Source organism: Scophthalmus maximus, chromosome 20, assembly GCF_022379125.1.
Source record: "Scophthalmus maximus strain ysfricsl-2021 chromosome 20, ASM2237912v1, whole genome shotgun sequence".
NCBI classification, from domain to species: Eukaryota; Metazoa; Chordata; class Actinopteri; order Pleuronectiformes; family Scophthalmidae; genus Scophthalmus; species Scophthalmus maximus.
The window spans coordinates 1,478,818-1,501,500 of NC_061534.1; the positions used below are offsets into that span (position 1 = coordinate 1,478,818).

Genomic DNA, 22,683 nt, shown 5'->3' on the forward strand with positions numbered 1-22,683 from the left:
TTTTACGGTTTAATTTCAGAGTCTGTTGTTATGTGTGTTTATGATTTGTTGTCTTGTTGGTGTTAATTTGTCATCTGTGCCTTTTTTTGTTCATTTTTCGTTCTGCTGCCACGCCCCCTCCCTCCGCCGCTCCTCCCTCTGAGGAGGAGGAGGAGGAGGTGGTTGTGGAGGTGATGTGCCTCCCTGCCAGCGGGTGCGACCTGGAGCTCTACACCCCAGAGCCGCTATACCGCCACCGGCCTCTAGAGGCGCCAGTAAGCCCTAGAAAAATGCATAATGGAAAAAAAACAAAGACGGGAAGAAGAAGGGTTTCGCCTTCTCGGCTGAGCTGCAAAACATAAAAAAGACAAAATTTACAGTGATTTAAGTTTTACTATGCAGTTAAAATTTAATCTTTCAAAAATCAAAGACATGGCAAAAAACTTTCAACTGTTTGAAAAGGACCATGCCACTTGTTTAGCGTGTTTTAACCCATTAACCAAAAAAATCATTAAAAATTAATTAGGATTTTATTTGCTGATTTTTTATTTAAATGACGTAATCACATCACATTTTTAAAATGGTGACATTCATGCCAATCAATTGATTCCAGTGAATTCACCAGAAATCAATCCTTTCATATTGTTTTTCTGTTCAACTCTGTTGAACTTTGACCTCCGGGGTTGGGCTGTAGAAAGCTGTTGTTACTGGAGAGTCCAGTTTTTTCTTGGGTGGAGATTTACAGACAACTTTTCCATTTTTTTCTGATCTGTGACTTTGCAGCTCAGCCAGAAAGTGACAAGTGGAGACGAGAGGAGCAAACTGAGAGAACAGTAGTGAAAACACTGACGTCGACTCAGTGGCTCACATTCACCAACACTGGTGTTGTTAACAGACTTCCTCTTGCTGTGTATTATCATCCTTTATAAATGTCCTTTACTTTACATTCTAACTAAAAAGAATGAGACAAATGGTTGAATTCTCAATGAAGTGGCACCAAGCCAGGCCTCAATTACATTTCTTTGTCGTCAGGGTTTGAAAAAGGGCATCTTTAGATTCATTGACGTATATGTATAAATCGTCCAATATATTAAAATTCATTACATTATCCGAGCAGACCTCGTTTTAAATGGGCGAACCCATTAAATGTATTTTTACTGTCTTTAACAAGGTAAAATAAGGTGTTAGCCTTGATGGAGTTATGTGCTCTACGAGCCCCCTTCTAGTTTAATATGTGGCCCTTTATTGGTGATGTCGCATAGTTATATTTCATAGAACTGTTATAATTTCCTCCAACATTCAGTCAAACACCAGGGGAAACCCCGACGTAAAGAGAGAACATTGGTACATGTATATTGAAAACCACAGTGGGCCAAGAATGAAGCCTTGAGGAACTAATTGGCATGAGAAGTAAAACTGGTGTTATTTGTCAGTGGGGAAAAAATGTGAAAGCACAAACATTATGCAGCAGAGGTGACTACAGTAATCTGATTGAAAAAGGAGTCCAAAGACTTTTCAAAGTGTTTGAACAGAAGTGTGAGCCGCTGAGTCGATGACGTTGGAAGTGAAGTGTCTGTTTTGTTTGCTCCGATCTGTGTTTTCCTTCCTTCCTTCCTTCCTGACTGACTGACGGCTTGAACTCATTCTGGTTCACCTGGTCTCATTCTCTCTCTCACTTCCCCACTAAAACAAATATCCTTCCTCAAAAAAGCACCATCACCTTCCTCATCTCGTCTTCATACTGATGAAGATGCATGCAAATTCCCCAAGCTGCTTTTTTAACCAAAATAACGACCCGGCCGATTCCCCTGCGATGACGATAACAAATACTGTATCATCTTCATCAGGCCTCTTGTCTCTTAAGATTCAATTTTTCACGTTTGTCTGCAAACTTAAAATAAATCAGTACTAGCAGTACATTCTAGATGTTCTTTAAGACTTGAAAGTTGGTGTGGAAATATACGATTCATAGCTTTCACATATTTAAAGTTTACTTTGTGTTATCTTTACATGTTCTGATATGTTTAAATACAGTATTAGGGCATGGTGTTACTGTGTGTGACCATCAGATCTAGCTCAACAACTGTTGAATGGGTTTGTTTCATCCTCCTTTGGATACCGGGCAGGTGGTGTTATCCTGTCTCAACCTTTTCTGACATGTGTCCTTCCCTGGCAAAGAGAACCAGTCGTTTATGTATTAGTTTGTATATAAGAGAAGAGCCATTGTTATATTTTTACCCCGTTTATAAATGTATCCGTCATATTTTAGTAAGAAAGTCCCTGAAAATGCTGGTAATTCGCGCACTTGTAAAATAAGAACAAAAAGATAAAACAAACTGAAATAGAGTAAAATAGAAATATTTATAAAACAATTGGAACAAAAATTTACAGGAGAGAAGTGCAACACAATCTCAAAGTGACAGTAATGTTATTATCCTATGATGTGATTTGAAATGATCTAGTTAATACTGAGATATGATACAATGCAAATGAAAAGACAGTATATTAATTCATAAGAAGGGACTTAGTGTTGGAAGAAAACCTTTCAGACAGTTTCTGTGCTTTAAAAAAGAGATAGAACGTCTGATGTTTTTTTCTTTTCTGTTGCTGTCAAGCAATAATCATAATCATGAACGACCTTCTCAAACATAAATCAAACGTCTGTGCATGAGTTTTTGAATGACTCTCACTTGTTTTAAGTCTCTTTCTGACTAACCACAGCTGGAAACCGTAGTAACCAAGGAAAATGATATCCAAGTTATGTTTTCTTGGGGGTGGATTGTCCCTTTTCGTGGCTGCCGCCCTCCTCCCATCTCCTCCATTACTTCTCACTGACTGTACTTTTCCCATTATACTTTTTTTAATGATTTTTAAAACATCACAAATCCAACATGTCCGCCTCGGGACGTGTTGTTTTCTCCTAAGTATCCGTAGAGAAAAATCAACCCAGGTTTTGGTGATCGTTGACAAAACTGACCTCATCTTTTCACTCGGCCGGTCGCGGTGAGTTTCCCCCGCCTCATGTCTTAACCTCATGTATCCAGAGTGATAGATTTGACTCGACCGTCCACCTCTATGGCTCTTGATTCTGTCCATGATTTCCCTTCAGTGGACGGCTTCACCTCACAGCTGCTGATGAACCGAGCGAAAAGGGGGAAACTCACCCGTTTAACGGACGACGGCGTCCGCTTAGTGGAGACACGGACGGGGAATCCGGAGTGTTTGGTTCTGTTGTCCTGCAGTTTGTTGTGTGTCGCAGACGAAACCAAACATTTCAGCTTCACATGGATCAGACCTGAAAAAACAAAAGTCCAAAATGTCCAGTTGCTGTTAACTCTCCATCTCCGTAGCCTGAGAGTGCTGTGATTGATTTTTCGCCTTCAGGTTTTCAGTTGACGATGTCTTTTTTTTATGTATTTTTATTTTGTTCATCCTCCAGCTCTTGATCTGTCCTCCGGTGACTCGGTTCTTCTTCGGCCGCCGGGAGCCATTCCACAAGCTGCTGATCCAGGGGGACTCAGCCGGCCGACTGTCTCTGTGGAGCATCCCGGACAACTCGCCGCTGCAGCCCCTGTCGACTGCTGCCGGTGAGGAGGACGCCGTCCTTTTACACAGAAATATTCTTTATTTAAAAAGTTAAAAAACAGCAAAAACATCACTTGTAAAAAAAAAAAGCAGCTTGTACTTTTTAAGAGAAAGATAGGTGATAGTATATTAAATTAACAAAAGAAAAGAAAAAACTTTGTCTTGTCTATTCAGATGAGTGTTTGTATGAAGTCTGTAGAGAAATTAATTCCTTGAGATACTGTTGGGGAAACTGTGACACCTACTGGCCAATGTTTGGAATGACAATGAGAGGAAATGTCCATATCTTTTTAATTTTTTGTTTTCTGCGGGCCACATGAATAATAATAATGATATTAATTATATTATTAAGCTTAATTTAAATAACACCTTTAAAAACAGGGTTTACAAAGTAATTTGGCAGAATAAGCAGACACTGAAAAAACACTGGTGGTCACACGTAAAAATAATCAATAAAAAGAATGAGCACAAAAAGAAGAAAAGGACAAGATTGTGTAAAAGCATTGTGTACCTGCACTTGAATATGACTGGATGAATATGAAATTTCCATTTTTCCATCCTGGAAGATGAGTTGACGCCACCCATAGTTTCTCAGATTGGGATCCATGTACTTCTACTCCTTGTCTCCTCCTCTGGCTGCAGAGCTGCAGGTGTCGTCCACCGTCAGTCTTCAGGAGGCGTTTGATAAGTTGACCCCGGTGTCTGCGGGGATCATCGACCAACTCAGCGTCCTGCCCGGCAAAGAAGAACCCATCAAGGTGATTATTAGAATTAACTCCTTACGTTCCTCGGATCGACTCTCGTTCATTGTCAGTTGAGTTAAGCTTTTCTTTTCCCCCGTTCCCACAGGTGACTGCGAGCGTGTACATCCCGTCTCAGGGCCGGCTGGTGTGCGGCAGAGAAGACGGCAGCATCATCTTGGTTCCTGCCACTCAGACCGCCATCGTTCAGCTGCTACAGGGGGAGCACATGCTCCGGAGAGGTGAGGGGAGGGACGTCCAGGGACGAGAGGAAAGAAGCTTTATCATCATTAAAACAACCTGTTAAGCGTTGTGTGTGCCTGTCCTCCGCAGGCTGGCCTCCGCACCGCACGCTGCGCGGCCACCGGAACAAGGTGACATGCGTCCTGTACCCGTACCAGATCTCACCTCGCTACGACCAGCGCTCGCTCGTGTCCGGCGGCGTGGACTTCTCCGTCATCGTCTGGGACATTTTCACCGGCGAGATGAAGCACATCTTCTGCGTCCACGGAGGGGAGATCACGCAGCTCATCATCCCGCCGGAGAACTGCAGCGTAAGACGGCCGATTTACCCTCTGTGACCAGTTCTGTCGTTTGTCCTCCGGTTGTTTTTGTAACGCTCCGCGTGGTTTCCTCCGCAGACTCGCGTGCAGCACTGCGTCTGCTCGGTGGCCAGCGACCACTCCGTCGGCCTACTGAGCCTCCGGGAGAGGAAGTGCATCATGCTGGCTTCGCGGCATCTCTTCCCCATCCAGGTCATCAAGTGGCGCCCGGCTGACGACTACCTGGTCGTGGGCTGCTCCGACGGCTCCGTCTACGTCTGGCAGATGGACACAGGTGAGGGCCGTCCTTCAGCACTGAGCTCTGGCTTGAGTGGAAAGGTATGGATCTAAATATGTATCCTGTTGGAAATCTAGATAGAAATCTAGAAATCTTGCTGGAAAGCTTTGTCACAGTCATCAATTGTGGTTCAGCCTCCATTTCTGAAACGACGTCAGGACGTCTGACCACATTGACATCGGGAGGAGCTTAAACGCTAACTGAGTTTCACAACAATATTTAGAACTTTGCGCCTTTACATTGACTCTTTACAACGCACCAATAGAAATATGGGGTTTTATTTGCGAGTCTCTGTCCAGACCGATGTGACCCAGGATCTGGATAGTTCGTCCGTCTCTACATCATAATCAGATATGATATTTTTTTTATTCATCTTCTCCTCTCACTCTCACTCAAATATATTAAAATGTTCCTTAAAGTCGCACCTCCACCCTCCGTTCAGTTCTCACACCACGACGCAGTCGTCAGCAGTCAACATGTAGGTGTGGTGCTGGGAGATTGCAGGGTGGCTAAGTGTGAAATTAAGGAAGGTGTGTGTGAAGTCAGGCGTTGGACATGTAATAGGCTTACAGGCTACACACACACACACACACACACACACACACACACACACACACACACACACACACACATAAAACACACACACACAGGTATAATGGTGCCACTTCTCCTCTCACTCAATACCAGAGCCGACACTGATGTCAGCTCTAATGATCTCTCTCTCTCCCTCTCTTTCTCTCTCTCTCTATCAACCTTTTCTGTGAAGAAATGTTGCGATCGGAGCGAAGAGAGAGAAAAATCTGTCTGTGACCTGAATCATATTCCACAGATAATAGATGATGAGACTGGGCCGTCGTCGTGGTGGGAGGGAGAGAGAGGGAGAGAGAGGGAGAGGGAGAGAGAGAGGGAGAGAGAGAGGGAGAGAGAGAGAGAGAGAGAGAGAGAGAGAGAGAGAGAGAGAGAGAGAGAGAGAGAGAGAGAGAGAGAGAGAGAGAGAGAGAGAGAGAGAGAGAGAGAGAGAGAGAGAGAGAGAGAGAGAGAGAGAGAGAGAGAGGGGGAGGGAGGGAGGGAGGGAGGGAGGGAGGGAGAGAGAGAGAGAGAGGGAGAGAGGGAGGGAGGGAGGGAGAGAGAGAGAGAGAGAGAGAGAGAGAGAGAGAGGGAGAGGGAGAGAGAGATGGATCGGAATGAGAGAATAATCACAGACAGACAGAGGAGGAGATGCGCTCTCTGCTCACCTGGTGAACACTATGTGGCCAGAGGTATGCGGACGCTGCTTCACCAGCCTCGGCATCAGAATATATAATTAAAACAAGCATCAGTGTGATGAGAACGACAGGAAATGACAGAAAGCATCTTTTTAAAGCTACAGTGTGTAATATTTAGAAGAACTCATTCACAGAAATTGAATATATTGTCCATAACTATGTGTTCATATATGTATAATCAACTCTGAATGAGTTAAATATAGTAACATGAGGTAGGCCCGACCTCCGTGTGAGTTTCTACTTCGTGTTGAATATGGTTGTTGCACAAAACGTTCCATAATACGCACCACCATAAAGTGTCCCCTGTCGGTCGCACAGTTGGTTGCGGTTTGCAAATTAACCACCAGATGCTGCCAGAAAATTACACACTGGGGCTAATATTTTTTGTTTGGGTTTTGTTCCATCTGACCTATGACCTAAGGGCTTATGACCTATACTGCAGCCAGACACCAGGGGGCGATGTTTTGGCTTCACTTTTTCCACGTTCACGTTTAATTTACAGTCTATACGATTGGTCAAAGGCAGTTTGTTTACTTGATTTTCTTTTTCCCCCCCAGGAGCGTTGGACCGCTGCGTGATGGGCATAACAGCGGTGGAGATCCTGAACGCCTGCGACGAGCTGGCGCCGGCCACCGTGGACGCGCTGAGCCACTCGGCGGTGAACCTGAAGCAGGCGATGACCCGCCGCAGTCTGGCGGCGCTGAAGAACATGGCCCAGCACAAGCTGCAGACGCTCGCCACCAACCTGCTGGCAGCGGACAACGCCGACAAGGTAGAGACGAGCTAAAGGTCTCGCACGCACGCACACACACGCACACACACACACACACACACACACACACACACACACACACACACACACACACACACACACACACACACACACACACACACACCAGTCATGTCGGTCAGGTAGCCGGCCAAAGTCACAGTCCAATTAAAAAAAACTGTTGGAGACAAACCAAAGGTCAACACTACTGTGTGTGTGTGCGTGTGTGTGTGTGTGACCACTGGCGTCTCCAAGGGGAAGCATGAACTATCATAAATGTCAAAAAAAGGTGCAGTGTTTCCTTTCTCTGAGCTCGACTTTCCGAGTCGCTGCTGCAGATTCGACGTAAAGGTCCCGTTCACACCTGGTGTTGACCTACAACGGCTCCTGGCTGCAGGTGTGAACGCACCCCGACACGCAACAAGGACGCATTCCAGATCCAATCACGTCGAGTCAGAGTCTCGTGGCTTAAACACCATTTACCCAAATATGCAAAACGAGGCATATTCTGCGTTTTCAGTTTTTCCCTTTCCTCTCGTGTGTTGTAGGGTTTTTTGCGTTTCTAAAAATTCTGCGAAGTTAAAAAGCGAGCATTCATAAAGCACGACTAATGGCTTGTCTGACACGCCCCCAACAAAGTCGGGGAAAGCGAGAGAGAACTTCCTTCACATGATGGAAGTGGTTGACCAACCACAACAGAGTGGACCAGCTGCGTTAGATCCGTTATTGGATTTTGGAGGCTGATGCAGATGCTAATGTGCATAACAAACATATCGCCAGATATATTTATATTTTAACAAAAAATTGGAAATGATTCCTAATATGTTGAAAAACCCTGATGACAAAGAAAATTTATTGAGGTTTGATATTTTACAGTCTGACCATAAACTTTATTATAATATTTTTAAGATGTTTTACGATGATGAGTTCATATCAGCAAACGTAAACTGTGACACCGATATGTTTAAAAATACATTTTTTATGACAATTTTTAATTTATTTTATCGACCAACCGGTAAATGTGACACAAACACGACTCCAGTGGGACGATCATGTTGCTCTGCTATAATAATAATTTAAATGCTATAATCTGTAACAGCATTAGACAAATACACCAATCATTGTTTTCGTTAATCTGAGGAGGACTCTGAGATTTCAGCTACTTTACTCACAAACAACATATTTTCTTAGTTATGCGGAGCAGCTTTTCTCTGCTCGTGCGACTCTGGATGATCTGATCCGTCCTGACGGAAGTAAACCCCGCCCACCTGGGCCTCCCCCGCACGGAAAACAAACACCATGAATAATTGAGTGTTGGAGCAGCGTTTAGTTCAGTTTGACTTTTTACAGTTTCTCTCTCTCCTTCCTCCAGACAACCTCTGGTGTTGTTTCTCTTCCTCCCACTTGTGTTGTGGATTTATTGTTGTCGGCGTCTCCGGGGCTTTTTCTGCCGTAACTGCCCCATAATCACAGATTCTTCTTCGTCTTCTGAAAAGGCCAAACGCACAAAACACACGACAGCTGCAATCTTCTCTCCGCCTGTTCCAACAGAAACACATCGCCGCTGTTCTCTGCTCGTGTCTCCCTCCCGCCTCCGAGTCACTTCTCCCTCTATATCTACTGAAATTGTGGGTCCACAACTGCCCACCACCCCCTGGAGAGTGTGTGTCTTTGTTTGTGAGTGTGTGTGTGTGTGTGTTTCTGTGTGTGTGTGTGTGTGTGTGTGTGTGTGTGTGTGTGTGTGTGTTTCTGTGTGTGTTTGCTCCCCTGCTGGGAGTAATGACGGATAATGACCATGAAATGTCAGACTATCAACCCAGGCATTACACTGCGCCAGCTGCAAGTCTTCTACTGTGTGTGTGTGTGTGTGTGTGTGTGTGTGTGTGTGTGTGTGTGTGTGTGTGTGTGTGTGTGTGTGTGTGTGTGTGTGTGTGTGTGTGTGTGTGTGTGTGTGTGTGTGTGTGTGTGTGTGTGTGTGTGTGTGTGTGTGTGTGTGTGTGTGTGTGTGTGTGTGTGTGTGTGTGTGTGTGTGTGTGTGTGTGTGAAGGTCGATGTACAACTTTGAGTTTGTCCTCTGGTTTCAGTAGAGCTGAACCTGTAAATGTGTTTGTGACACGGAGGATACGTTCTTTAACTATAGCTTAAACTATTTTATTTTAAATTCTGTTCATTATTTATTGAATATGTTAAAAAAATGTAATGGTGGTTAGTCAAACCCAAGTATCAACCCCCCGATACGTCACCCGATTGGTTTGTGAGCATCAGTTTTGAGTATTGTGACCAGCACCATCCTTTAAAAAAAATGAAAGTTCGGAAGTGGCCATATATTGAGGAGTGAGGGGGCGTGGCCTGACTGAGAGCTTGTCCGCTGTACAAAATGATTATCATTTATTGAAGAGGATCTGTAACTAGAGATTGAACCATAAACTCCTCAGGAAAATGTTTTACTGACGTTATAAATCAAGTGATAAGTCGAGGCACGTTCGCATAGAGTCGCCCTCTGCTGGTCACTACACAGAGTACAGGCAGTACCATGGTTTCTGTTTTCATTAGATATGACTGTCAGTCTCTATGCTGCTGTTTACCAGTTCACTATCAGACCAAACTCACTTGAGGATAAACAAGTAGATGCAGGGAGATTTCCTACATGGGTGTATTTATTTAATTGGATATACGTGTGTGCGTGCGTGTGTGTGTAATTGTTGGTTCCCACTTTTGTTTGCCAGAAGGGCCCTGCAGGATGATGACCTTTAGACCCACTGCCCAGGAGCTATAGGACACTGTGTGTGTGTGTGTGTGTGTGTGTGTGTGTGTGTGTGTGTGTGTGTGTGTGTGTGTGTGTGTGTGTGTGTGTGTGTGTGTGTGTGTGTGTGTGTGTGTGTGTGTGTGTGTGTGTGTGTGTGTGTGTGTGTGTGTGTGTGTGTGTGTGTGTGTGTGTGTGTGTGTGTGTGTGTGTGTGTGTGTAATGTGGCTGATGCCCTTTAGATGGCAGTGTTGATCTACTAAAACGACACACGCCCGCCCACTCATGTCATAGTTTTTGTATATGATCATTGAGATGAAATGTGGTAAAATAGTGATAATAAAATATGACATCATATTATATGTACACTGCAGGTGTGTTGTGTCTCTCTCACAGTCACGTCCAGATCGATTCAATGAGCTTTATTGACTTATAAAGGTTTTGACCATCAAACTTTTCTACAAATACAGAAACGTGAACTTTTATCTCTCATACTGTATTCAAGGAAAAACTGACTGACCAGAATCATTGATCATTAAACTGAAACACAAAATATTTTCTCTTTTTCCAGCTTCGCCTTTTAGTATGTTTTTATTGTTTTCCATCATTTTAATCTGAAAGTCTTTTGGTAGGTTTGAAAAAACATTTGTCAAATATCAACCAGAGAAGAAAACTCACTCCAGATGTACAATACAGGCAAACACACATGTTTCTGTTGACTCTGCCTGGCAACACAACAGGGAAAGAGCCGAGTTCACTACAGTCAATGAAGAATCTTTTATTAAACACTGTGATTTATTCCCTTCTTCCCTTTTTCCCCTCTTTATTTCCTCACTTTATTCTAAATGTCCTCGTCTTCCTCCTCCTCCTCCTCCTCCTCCTCGTCTTCCTCGGAGTCCGACTCTAACAGCATCACAGTCGTGTTGGTTTCCGTCATCAGGTCGTTAACATGTAAACAAACGTCTCGGCGCAAAGCGTCTCCGCTAATACGATTAAAATCGAGCAGCTTGTTGGTATTGGTGGCAAATACAGCTCAGAGTGTGTGTGTGTGTTGACGATGCTGTTGTGTTTAGAGCTCAACCCATTTATCGGTTGGACAATAAAAATTGACCAACATGATCTTTGAAAACGTTTATTTTCAGAAAAAAATAATGTTTATTCTATTAATTATATATTTTTAATATATTTTGTTGTATTTGTTTTCTTTCTGTTTACGTACAGTTATTTATAATAAAGTTAATGGTTGAACTGTAAAAAATTCAAGCCTCAATTTCGTTCCTTTTTATTCATATTACATGTAAGTCCCAGCCCCCTTCTTGGTTTTGATTGATTGGCGATGGAGAAGTGACGTTGACGATATATAGAAATTTACACATAGTGGCTTTAATATGTGTGAGGAAGGAGGAGGAACTGTAACTGGCTGCTCAGTTGACAGAAATGAAAATATTTCATGTCACAGTTTCCTCTCTCCCTCCCGTGTCCAGGGCAACCTGCCGAAGTACTCCCACAACGCCCTGGTGGTGCAGTCGATGAAGACCAACCTGACGGACCCCGACATGCACGTGCTCTTCTTCGACGTGGAGGCCGTGATCATCCAGCTGCTGACGGAGGAGGCGCAGAGGCCCAGCCCCACGCTGGTGTCGCCCGAGACCCTGCAGAAGAGTCAGGCGGGCGCCGACAAGGGCGGCTCCTTCCTGGCCAACAAGATCTTCAAACAGGTCAGATAAAGATTTTTAAGCGTAGACGTGTCATTTCACGTTAGAACACACACAGTATCATAAATTATTCAGCATCATAGTTGCGGGGGGCCCCGCAGATACTGCTCATGTATAGGGCCCAGAATTTGGTGCTGCACCCCTTGGTGTGTCAGCAGACAGTTAGCGTTAGCATTAGCAGTTCATGAAGTGAATCTCGCCGATGTTGCCGCTAGCCAACTTGTTGCGCACGTTCTTACAGCGGTCAACCTAGCGCGAGCAGCTGTGGTGGGCGGGGCCTGTCTTATTTGCATATCATGAATATTCATAGTCTCAGAATTCCTCAATGAGGGAGGGAGAGTGGATGGTTTCCAGCCCCATTTCAGAGGGTTTGGGGGTAAGCAATGTTAAACAAGATATTTGCCATAGCAGATTATTTTCATATACTTTAAAACGTGACTGGAGGGGGACTTCAATGTCAGTGTTTTTTGATTTGAATTGGCCTCCAGGTGAAGGAGACGATGAAGGAGACCATCAAGGAGCACCTGCTGGACGAGGACGAGGAGGAGGAGGAGGAGATGCGGCGGCGCGAGGAGAAGTCCAAGTCCCTGAGTCTGCTGGAGTACAACCTGACCATGGACACGGCCAAGCTCTTCATGTCCTGCCTCCACGCCTGGGGCCTGAACGAGCTGCTGGACGGCATCTGTCTGGAGCGGCTGGGCATGCTCCGACCACACTGCCCCATCTCCTTCGGCCTGATCTCCAGAGGAGGACACATGTCCCTCATGCTGCCCACGTTCAAGGTACAAACAGGAGGAAGAACGAATGTTCGATAGAGGCTGCAACAGTTAAACGATTAGTAATTGACTACCAAATTAGTCGCCAACTATTTTGATAATTGATTAATTGGTTCAAGTAGTTATTGTGGGGGGGAAAAGTTAAAATTCTCTGATTCCAGCTTCTTAAATATGAACATTTTCTGGTTTCTTTGCTCCTCTGTGACAGTAAACCGAATGTATTTGGTGTGTGGACAAAACAAAACATCATGTTGGAGTTTTGGGAAACACCATTGTCAATTTTCATCAATTTATGAAATTTTGTGGACCAAACAACTAATCGATTAATCGGGAAAATAATCAAAAGATTAATGGATAATGAAAGTTCCAGCCCTAATGTTAGATCACAGTTAAGAATGTAAAAGTGGGTTTTTTTTTTTAAAGCTAAATAAATAGATAAGACAGAAAAGATAAGAATCAAATATAATAGTGACACAATTATTCATAATTGACAGTTTTGATTGTTGATAAATTGTTTATTATGTTATATTAAAGTCTAGATACTCACATGGGAGGATTTTCTGCTTTTATTTTTTGTAAATTAAATAAATTTGAGTTTTTGTTAGCATTTGAAACTATTGAGAAATGATTTCTTTTTCTGATAATCAAATTTTTCTGATGATCTGAAATTAACTTATAATGGTTTTCCGCAATTTGAAATCCCCAAAGTGCCCAAACGCTTTGTTAGAGATGTTCTGTCTGAGTCCTGCAGGTTGATTTTGCTCTTTTTGTTCTTCCAATATAACTTTATAAATAACCAAAACAACAACAACAACAACGCTCTTTTGGAATTTTAGAATCGATCCAGAATTGATAGAAGACGTGTCTCTGTGTCGTCGTCTTGTCGTCTCTTGATTCCTGCATGAATATATATTTATATATTAGTATTATTTTATTTATATAGCACTTAGCAAAGTCACAATAAAACAAAGGATTCCCAGTGGCCTCCTCTCGTGAACGATCACAGAGCAGCGTCAGACATCGTTGTGATCAGAGGATCAGGAAGCGATTAAAGCGCCTGTCCCGCCGCCTCGCGGAGCAAACATCTTAAAGTCGTCCGTCAATAACAGCAAAACAAAAGATAAGAAAAATAACAACACAAGTTTTTCAGATGCTGACAACCCGTGTTGACCCGTCTTTTTTCCCAGGAGTCCTTGCTCTACCAGTTGTCCCTAGCGACGGGCCGGAAGCTGACGCTGTCGGACATCGTGGGGAAGGGCACGTACGGCGTGTCGAGGGCGGTCACCACGCAGCACCTGCTGTCCGTCATCTCGCTGGCCAACACTCTGATGGGCATGACCAACGCCACCTTCGTCGGCGAGCACATGAAGAAAGCACCTGCCAGGTAAACACACACACGAACACACAGATGTCAAACATTTTAGGAAAATTCTTGAAAAATATCACATTTTCTCTGTAATTCTGGAAGAAAGAGAAGGAGCAGGAAACTGTTTGCGAACAAGTTTCCCTTAGAAACTTTAAAGAAGTGATACAATTCTGTATAAAAAAGACGTGTCTTTAAACTTGGCCTCTTCTGCCCCCTAGTGGATGGAAACCCAATCGTACGGCAATTCCAGATTTAATAAATAAGTATTTTATTAAAAATCTTGACTAAAACTTTTCTGTAAAAAGAAGTGAACTTTACTTTTGAAAGTTTTGAGACACTAAATTCATCTGGTAAAACTTTTTTCAGAGTTTTGTTTCAGAGACATCTGGTGGTCATTAGATGAACTTCATCTCTGACTGATTAGTTTCAGCTGATTGGACAGTACCAGCTGTACCTTAAACATAAACTCCTCAGGAAAACGTTTTACTGACGTTATGAATCAAGTGAGAAGTAGAGTCACGTTCTCATAGAGTCGCCCTCTGCTGGTCAGTACACAGAATACAGGCTTCAGGCACTGGCTTCATTTGCCTGACGGGTTGACTACGTCCAGTTTTATGTAAAGTCTGTGGTTTGAGTACTTGTCATCCATCTTGAGACCAGTGGACTTTACAGTCAACTACTTGAGAATCTTTGGAACTCACAGAAACAGAACCAACGCCTCTGGTTGAACCACGGACTTGATCACACGTGTCCCAGACGTCTGATCAAAATGTTCCTTGATGTTTTCATCCAAGACCAAACAAGTAGAATCGGGATTCACCAGGCAAGAAACACCGGCATCAGCGATTCCAACTAAAAAACAAAATAATGACCCAAACACACCGGAGCAGAAGCTTGAATTCAAACCACAACACACACACAGCAGCAGCTGAAGTTCAAGTCCCGTCAAGTCAGTGTGTGTGTGTGGCTGATTGTTTAGTCTGTCTGAGCTCTCATTGTGCCCTGAAAGATTTAACACGGAGGTGGAGGTCCTGCTGCTGTAACACCAACACATCATTTCAACATTTCGTCAACCCTGCTCAGAATGAAACCCTGCAGGGATGTAGAGAGAGAGGGGGGGCCTCCTCTGAAGCCTCCTCTGATTTTTATTTCACATGTTTTCGTTCTATAAGCTAGTTTTCACTTGTGGTTAATCATGGTTATTAAATATATAGTTGAACTGTATGTTGAGTGACTGTATGAGCGAAGCCCCGTGAAGACGCCCGTCGGCAGCTGCACTTCCCCATGTTCAAAGCAAACAAACACGGAGACCACCGCTGGGTGCGTCCTCGCTGGAAACCTCTCATCTGGTTCTGGCGGCGTCATTGATTTACACATTCAGAAATGATAAAGAGCAGGAAACATCAGGATCGAGCGGCGGCGCAGCAGGAGAGCGGAGGAAGAGAGTTTCCTCAGGAACAAAAGAACTCTCGGTCGAAGCCGAAGACTCTCTATTAAACTCCAACACAGATCTTCTCCACCTCGCCACTGTGAATATTTGAAGGTGTTTGGAGGTTTTGGGCTTTTTCATGTTCCCTCTCTCCCATTTATGACGGTGGAATAGTTTCACCCCCACAGTAACAATAAAATCCTCCAACCAAACTCCGACGAGGGACGAGACGCCCGGAGGTTTCCGCTCGGATCCGCGACGCGTTCACACGATAACGATGATTTAAGAATCTAAAATGCTTTAAAGCTACAGTGTGTAATATTCAGAAGAACTTATTCACAGAAATTTAATATATTGTCCATAACTATGTGTTCATATATGTATAATGAGTTAGATATAGTTCCATGAGGTGGACCCGACCTCCGTGTGAGTCTCCATGTTTCTACGTCGTGTTGAATACGGTTGTTGATCTAAACGGTCCAGAACACGTCGCGTTCACGTTGAATGTTCACTGTACAGTTTGTATTTCACTCTGACTTCTGTTTGTTGGCAGTGAAGGTGAAGACTTATAGATTGAATATAGAACAGGAGGAGGCCTATAATCTACACGTCCATATGGATTGATTTTCACTTCCCACTTGTCGGTGCCCCGCAGGTCCAGTTTAATTCAACAACTTTATCTTGATTGAAATTTAACAAATAATTTTTTTGACTCAACCCAGGTCGCAGAATTTTAAAAGTCAGATTTTCTTTCTTTGGTTTTGAATTGAATTGAGTTTTAGCTAAAAATGATGGATTTAGATTTCTATTTAGATAAAACCCCAGTTTTCAGCGAGTCAACACATTTCACATGCAGAAGCAGAAAGCAGATGATATCGTGAGCTGCCTGAGTTTAAATTCAGTTTAAACTGAGTTTATTCAGCCTGATAGAGACAGATGTCAGATATAAATTCACATCAACTCATTGTGTCGGAAGATTAAAGATTATGTTCGTGATTCAGAACCCAACTGTTGTTCTACACTTTCAAAATGATTTTCTAAAATATATGAATTAATTTCTATAAGCAGTGAAACGATGGATCGGGTTCAAGTGCGTCGTGCGTGCGTGCCCGCGCGCGCTTCATTGTGTCTCTTTGTGTGTGTTACAGTGAAAGGCTTTGAGAGCAGCTGTGTGTGTGTGTGTGTGTGTGTGTGTGTGTGTGTGTGTGTGTGTGTGTGTGTGTGTGTGTGTGTGTGTGTGTGTGTGTGTGTGTGTGTGTGTGTGTGTGTGTGTGTGTGTGTGTGTGTGTGTGTGTGTGTGTGTGTGTGTGTGTGTGTGTGTGTGTGTGTGTGTGTGTGTGTGTGTGAGTTCGTGCAGGTGCACATGTTCTTGTTCTCTGAATGGATATCACTACCTTGTGTGTTGAATGAAAGATGTGTGTGTGGTTTTGGTGTGTGTGTTCATGATGTTCAGTACATTCCAGGACTTTTTTCAAATTTCCATTAAAATTTTTCACAAATATAATTTTCCACACTTCTACACCGATACAAGTATTTGTTTGTAACAACAATCCTAACAGTGATGTCACCATGTGACCCCCTCCCTCTATTCCTATTGTTTTTAGAACAACTAACTGTAGCTGTGATGTGTTGCCTGGCAACGGTTTTATCGATCACTCCATCGACTGTTGTATTGGAGGTTGTTGAAATGTCTCTGAACTTCAGACGCCTCCAGTCGGTCCAGACTCGGGACTGTGTCCTCCACCCAAAATCCAATAGGCTGGAGCCTGAGAGGACACACACACACACACACACACACACACACACACACACACACACAGAGAAATTCAATCAGTTGGTTTCAGGAAACTGAAATAAAAACATTGTTTGGGTGAAGACCCTCTTTTTTTGTGTGTGCGCGCGTGTGTGTGCGTGTGTGTGTGTGTGTGTGTGTGTGTGTGTGTGTGTGTGTGTGTGTGTGTGTGTGTGTGTGTGTGTGTGTGTGTGTGTGTGTGTGTGTGTGTGTGTGTGTGTGTGTGTGTGTGTGTGTGTGTGTGTGTGTGTGTGTGTGTGTGTGTGTGTGTGTGTGTGTGTGTGTGCGTGCGTGCGTGTGTTGTGTGCGTGTGTGTGTGTGTGTGTCCTGACCCTCCTTTAATATTTCATGTCTCCTCTTTGTGATCCTGCTCCAGGCCTCCCAGACCAGGAGGAACCCCGGAGTCTCCTCGCAGGACGCCAGCCGCCCCCCCCCAGCCCTCCTGCCCGGCACTACAGGCCCAGATCAAACAAGGTAACTACAAAAGGAGGGGGCGCGATCACTTCACACATCCCCAGGGCCCTGCGGGGAGGGTGGGTGGGAGGGGTAGTAGTCAGGAGGGGCCGGGGGGGTTTGATAATGCAGCCCACCGGCAGTAAAACCCACAGGAAGAAAAAAAACCAACAGATATATATCAGAGGAGTAAGCTACTCTTGTTTCCTCCGTCATCAGCTCCATCTTTAAAGGACTGTTCCACTGTTTTCACTGGAGCTGTTGGAACTTGGAAGCTGAAAAATCTTATTTGGTGTTTTCATACTGGGAACAATATAGTTTTGAATGGAGATGTGGGTGGAGAGACTGGTTTATATTCTTTATGACCGACTCAGGATTAATCACAGAGCCCGGTCCTCAATCAGGACATTGTCGTCTGTTTCAAAAAGTGGCAGAACAATGTCATAGTGTTTTAAAAACCTCAGAAAAAAAGTTTGTTTCATTTATTTTATAAATGGTTTTGACAAACGTCAGATCAGATCTGGAATTTCAGTTCAGTGCCAAACAAACTATAATCTTCTCCTACTATAATAAAACAGATTCTGTCTGATGACCTTTAACTTCAAACAGAATCTCTGACGATCTAATCAGTTGGTTGTAAACTGCAAATGTTTATGGATGCGAAAGTTGTGATTCATGCTGGAGTCTCGTTAATCTTGAAAGATGGGAGGTGAAAGAGAAGAGGATGAATCAAACATTGAGAGAAAAAGAATTTCAGTCAGTAAAGGTGGAAAAAAAAGGGGTCACAGTCGGGGACGACTGTAACCTGCCGTCACCATCTGCCTACCACACACGACTATCTACCACACACACATGTGCCATGGGTGGCACCCTCGGGTGTTTGGGTGGGGGCGGGGTGGTGTGTTGTGGGGGGCCTCAGTGCTATTGTGACGCCTTAATGGAGGCCAAGCGTGACAAGCGTGTGCACTTATTCATGCCACACGCCTATTCACCGCCATTCAGAGGGAACGCTCGGCCGTGACCTCTGCCCAGCCACTTCGTGTGTGTGTGTGTGTGTGTGTGTGTGTGTGTGTGTGTGTGTGTGTGTGTGTGTGTGTGTGTGTGTGTGTGTGTGTGTGTGTGTGTGTGTGTGTGTGTGTGTGTGTGTGTGTGTGTGTGTGTGTGTGTGTGTGTGTGTGTGTGTGTGAGAGTGTGAGAGTGTGAGTGAGTGTGTGAGTGTGCTGTTAGCCTCAGTGCTCAGTGTCTCTTTTCACATGGAAATAAATGAGGAGGCCCCTCTAATATACTGCAGCACTTAGAGGGCGCAGGGTGTGTGCACATCATTTAAAACAACTAAAAATATATTGTAGTGATTATTTCAGGACATTAATGCAGGAAGTTTAAAAAAAATAATCGTATTTTTATGTTTTGGCCACACATTTCCACCAATAAAGATGTTTTTTCCAAGACACAATTTCCCGATGTGGATTTTAATTCCAGTTTATTGAAAACATTTCGACAGTATCACCAAATCACTTGGTTTGATCTGGGTCATAAATTAAGCCACGTGAGTAGTTGCTGGGTTGTGTCATCATCTCTACTGAAACATAAAAGTAAACAATTGTCAAACAAACAAATGTCACAGCGGGTCTGAGAAGGTTGAGAGAATATATAAGAGGAAGTGGACGGGTTATTGGGAACAATTGTTTTTCCTTTCATCCACTTCATCAGATATTGGTGCTAATTCTATATCAATGTCATGTTTCAAAATATAACATTTATTCTACTACTGGTTACGGTTAAAATTTTTCCATACTGACCATATAACGATGTAACAAGGCATTAATGTGCTGTTGTTGATGTCAATCGTCATTTATATAATTATATATTTCACTGATGTTTTAGTCTAAATAATATAATTTCTTTCAACGTAACCATAACCGAGTCCTCAAGTTAGACATGAATATTAAGGTATCGTCTGCGTATTAGATTGTTTATTGTGACTAAAAGCAGTCATTGTAATGGTTGTACCCTTTTTTTTCGATTTCTGGATTTGAGTTTAGGATTTAAAATTTTTCCCCAAACACCGATTAATTTTTTCAAAGCTGCCTGCGTTTGTCATGGTGCAGTCTTTGATAAAATCAGAACTAATGAGGATTTGGTATTTACATTCCTTAGAGGTCGGTCGATCCTCAGGTTAGAAACAAATACCGAAGTATCATCTGCATAGAGGAAAATTTGAGGATATTAACATGAACATCCAAAGCGTTTTGCAGAAGTCACCGTGCTACAAGGCTCAGCCGACGACCCGCTAGCTAAAGTAGACAATGTATAATATAACATGAAGTTATATACAACTTTTTCATACGGTAAATTTTCTTTTGAAAGGTTTTTTTTATTTACTCCCCGCACCGACGTTAGCAAACTGCCGACGCCCACTCTCATCTTCTCTCTTCTTCTTTCTCCTCTGTTTCTCAACTCTTCTCTCACGGTCATTCACTGCATGGCTTCAGCCTGCTGCCTGTTCTCCTGAAAAAAAGAAAGAAATAGCCTTCCACAACCACCTCTCTTCTCTTCTTTCATTCTTTCTCTCTGTCGTTCACTACACTTCTTCTTTTCCACTGACTGTTGTCTGTCGTCTCTGTGCTACATGTTCTCTATGTGGTATCTAACCCGTTTTATTGACAATGTTTTTTAAATTGGACCTGTTGCAGTTTTCCAGCTTTGCTGGTTCGGTGTGATCAGTGAGGATATGTTTTATCTATTACTATGAAAAAATGGTTTTTATCTCACATGTTTTAAAACATGATGATTTTTTATCTTTCTGTCTGGTTTGTCAAATATTCTTCGTGACATCACTATATGAAGGTTTCAGGTTTCTGGCTGTAACATAAGCTGCTTTCGGACGTGCACTGAAGTCCTAAGACATGTTTTTGAGAACTTTTCCTGTCAGCCTCCTTCATAAGATTTCTGTGAGAATACAGCAGGAAAATCTCCGGAAATGTTACTGCGTCTGACTCGGACAACAGCAAAATTCAACAAAGTAATTAGTTTTTAAAGTAACGTAATTCATCCTGTGTAGAATTTATTGATCGTTTTTGAATATGTTCTTTTTCAAACATTTCCTATTGAATACATTGTGATAAAATGCTTTTGCCACAGTCTGAAACCTTTGTGTTGTGGTCCAGGATTTTTAACAGCTGATTTTTGTCTCTTTCCCAAGTGGTTGCTGGGAAATAACTTTTCTTTTTGTAACTTTGTCATTTTTCTCTGCGGAGGAAGTCCCTCTTACAACTGCTGGTTTATTTTTCCTGTTTCCTAGTTTTCGTTGGGCAATAAAAATGTTGTTATTCTATGTAATCAGAGTTTTTGCCGAATCTTCCGATGTCAAAGTTGTTGTCGGGTTGAATCCAGGGATTCCTTTTCATTATTTTCCCCAAAATAATTAAATAGTTTTACCTGAAAACAAATTTTTATATATACGTTTTTTTCTTGTTATGTTTTTTCATCTTTTCATTTGCGCTTTTTTTTCCTGATTTGTTATGTTTTCTTCTTCTTCCCTGCTGCCCGACTGCTCATCTCTTTTCTCTGTTTGGTATCAATTAAGTTTATATCTTCCTAACCCGTTCTTTCCTTCCTCACTATTTCTCTCCTTCTCTTCCTTTTACAAGCTGCTGTAGCTGCCGCAGCCAACACCAGCACTGCTGGGGCTCCGGGGGCCCCTGGGGGCCTTCCCCAGGGGGCCCCTGGTTCCCCCAGCCCCGGCCCTGCTTCTCATAACATCCCCTCAGTCAACGAAGGTACAGACTGAACTGATGGGTACCACTTAGGGAACGTCTAGTAGCCATACCTCTAACTTCTGAGATCCTCTGCTTCCTAAATTTTCCTTCCTAGCTTCCTTTCTTCTGTCTTTCAGTTTGTTTCTTCTCTCCTTCCCGCATATATTTTTTATTTATTCATTGTCCATGCCTGTTTCTGTTTTTCCTTTGTTCTCCAGACTTCACTCTCTCTTTATATCATCACAATTCTTCACCTCCCCTCTCTTCTTTCTATCAGTTATTCATCATCCCAGTTTTTTTTTTCTCTCTCCTCTCCTCGGGTCTCGTCACCTCATCTCTCTTCTCTTGCATCAGTCTTGTTTTTCCCCTGCAGCCAATGTTAGGTTTTCATCTCAGGTGTCTACCTCCAGTTTTTAGCAGCGTCTTTGTCCTTGTTTTGGTCTACAGCGCTGTCAGTGTGTTCATCTGTCTGTCATCACTGAGTTCAGTCCACTTTCAATCCAATCAGTTCAAGAAATTCATGTTTTGGAATATGAAAGCAGATGAACAAGTGTTTTTAATCTGCAATCTACATCTCCTGCATTACAAAAAATGCAGGAGTTAAAATGAGAATATGGAGAAATTGAAAGAATGGTAGAAAATTATTCATAACATGATCTATTGCAAAAGCTTTAGAGCAAACACAAGAAATAAACTGCAGTCTAGATCTATTACCTTTTCAGTTCATACTAGAAATGTATTTCCTGCAGAAGGAATTGTAGAAATATCCAGTTATGATAACAGAGTAGCGCCCCCTGTTGGCAGGGTTGTATGAAATTTTACACAATTATGCAGGGGGTCTACGTACAAGATTCCAAAGTTTGGTTCCAATCAAGTGTAGTGTTGAAGACTTACAGCCCTTAAATGACATAAGGCCACGCCTTCAAATGTTTGGTTACCAATAACAGATAAACAATGAGTGATATCAAAAACTGAAATAAAGGCTTTATTCAAGGTTATGTGAATATGGTTTGTACAAAGTTTGGTGATGACTGGATGAACTATGTACCAACAGAAGCCCAAAACGAGATTTGCACAAAATCCTAAATGGTGTGATATTTTTACTGGCGCAAATAGGCGTGGCCTATTGTAGCTCAAAGAATATGGGAGGAGATCGGTGATAAATGCTCCACTAACAACAGCCTGTTGAAGCTGTCTGATTAAAAACTTGCAGCCAAAATTGTGGAGAAAACAGAGCGGAGTCCTCTGCATACAAGTGAAAAAACGTTTGGAACTGATGCATTTGAGAGTGTACTGACCTCAGCCCTTCTGTCTCTTTGTCCTTTTTCAGTTGTCTGCAGTGTTGCACAGTCCTGCCCTGTCTGTCTCTCTGTCTACCTGTCTGTCTGAATGTCCATGCGTCCTGATGTTTCAGTTTCTCTTTGCTCACTGTTTGCATGCTTGCTATTTCCACCTGACGAATTGGGGGAGTGC

At 43.0% G+C, this 22,683-nt stretch overlaps 1 protein-coding gene across 4 annotated transcripts in view; it reads left to right on the forward strand.

Moving 5' to 3' along the window:
- Window positions 1-22,683, forward strand: part of LOC118285525 (WD repeat-containing protein 7) — a 72,146-nt gene that overhangs the window by 3,561 nt on the left and 45,902 nt on the right. For 3 of the 4 annotated variants that reach the window (XM_035609224.2, XM_035609226.2, XM_035609225.2), the window contains exons 10-19: window positions 3,419-3,566; window positions 4,207-4,322; window positions 4,414-4,546; window positions 4,638-4,858; window positions 4,946-5,141; window positions 6,967-7,181; window positions 11,406-11,639; window positions 12,125-12,418; window positions 13,600-13,796; window positions 17,376-17,473. In XM_035609224.2, the coding sequence (XP_035465117.2) occupies window positions 3,419-3,566; window positions 4,207-4,322; window positions 4,414-4,546; window positions 4,638-4,858; window positions 4,946-5,141; window positions 6,967-7,181; window positions 11,406-11,639; window positions 12,125-12,418; window positions 13,600-13,796; window positions 17,376-17,473 (1,852 nt within the window). Of the gene's footprint in view, window positions 1-3,418; window positions 3,567-4,206; window positions 4,323-4,413; window positions 4,547-4,637; window positions 4,859-4,945; window positions 5,142-6,966; window positions 7,182-11,405; window positions 11,640-12,124; window positions 12,419-13,599; window positions 13,797-17,375; window positions 17,474-21,102; window positions 21,232-22,683 lie in introns of all 4 variants that reach the window. The other variant, XM_035609227.2, reaches the window with a different exon arrangement.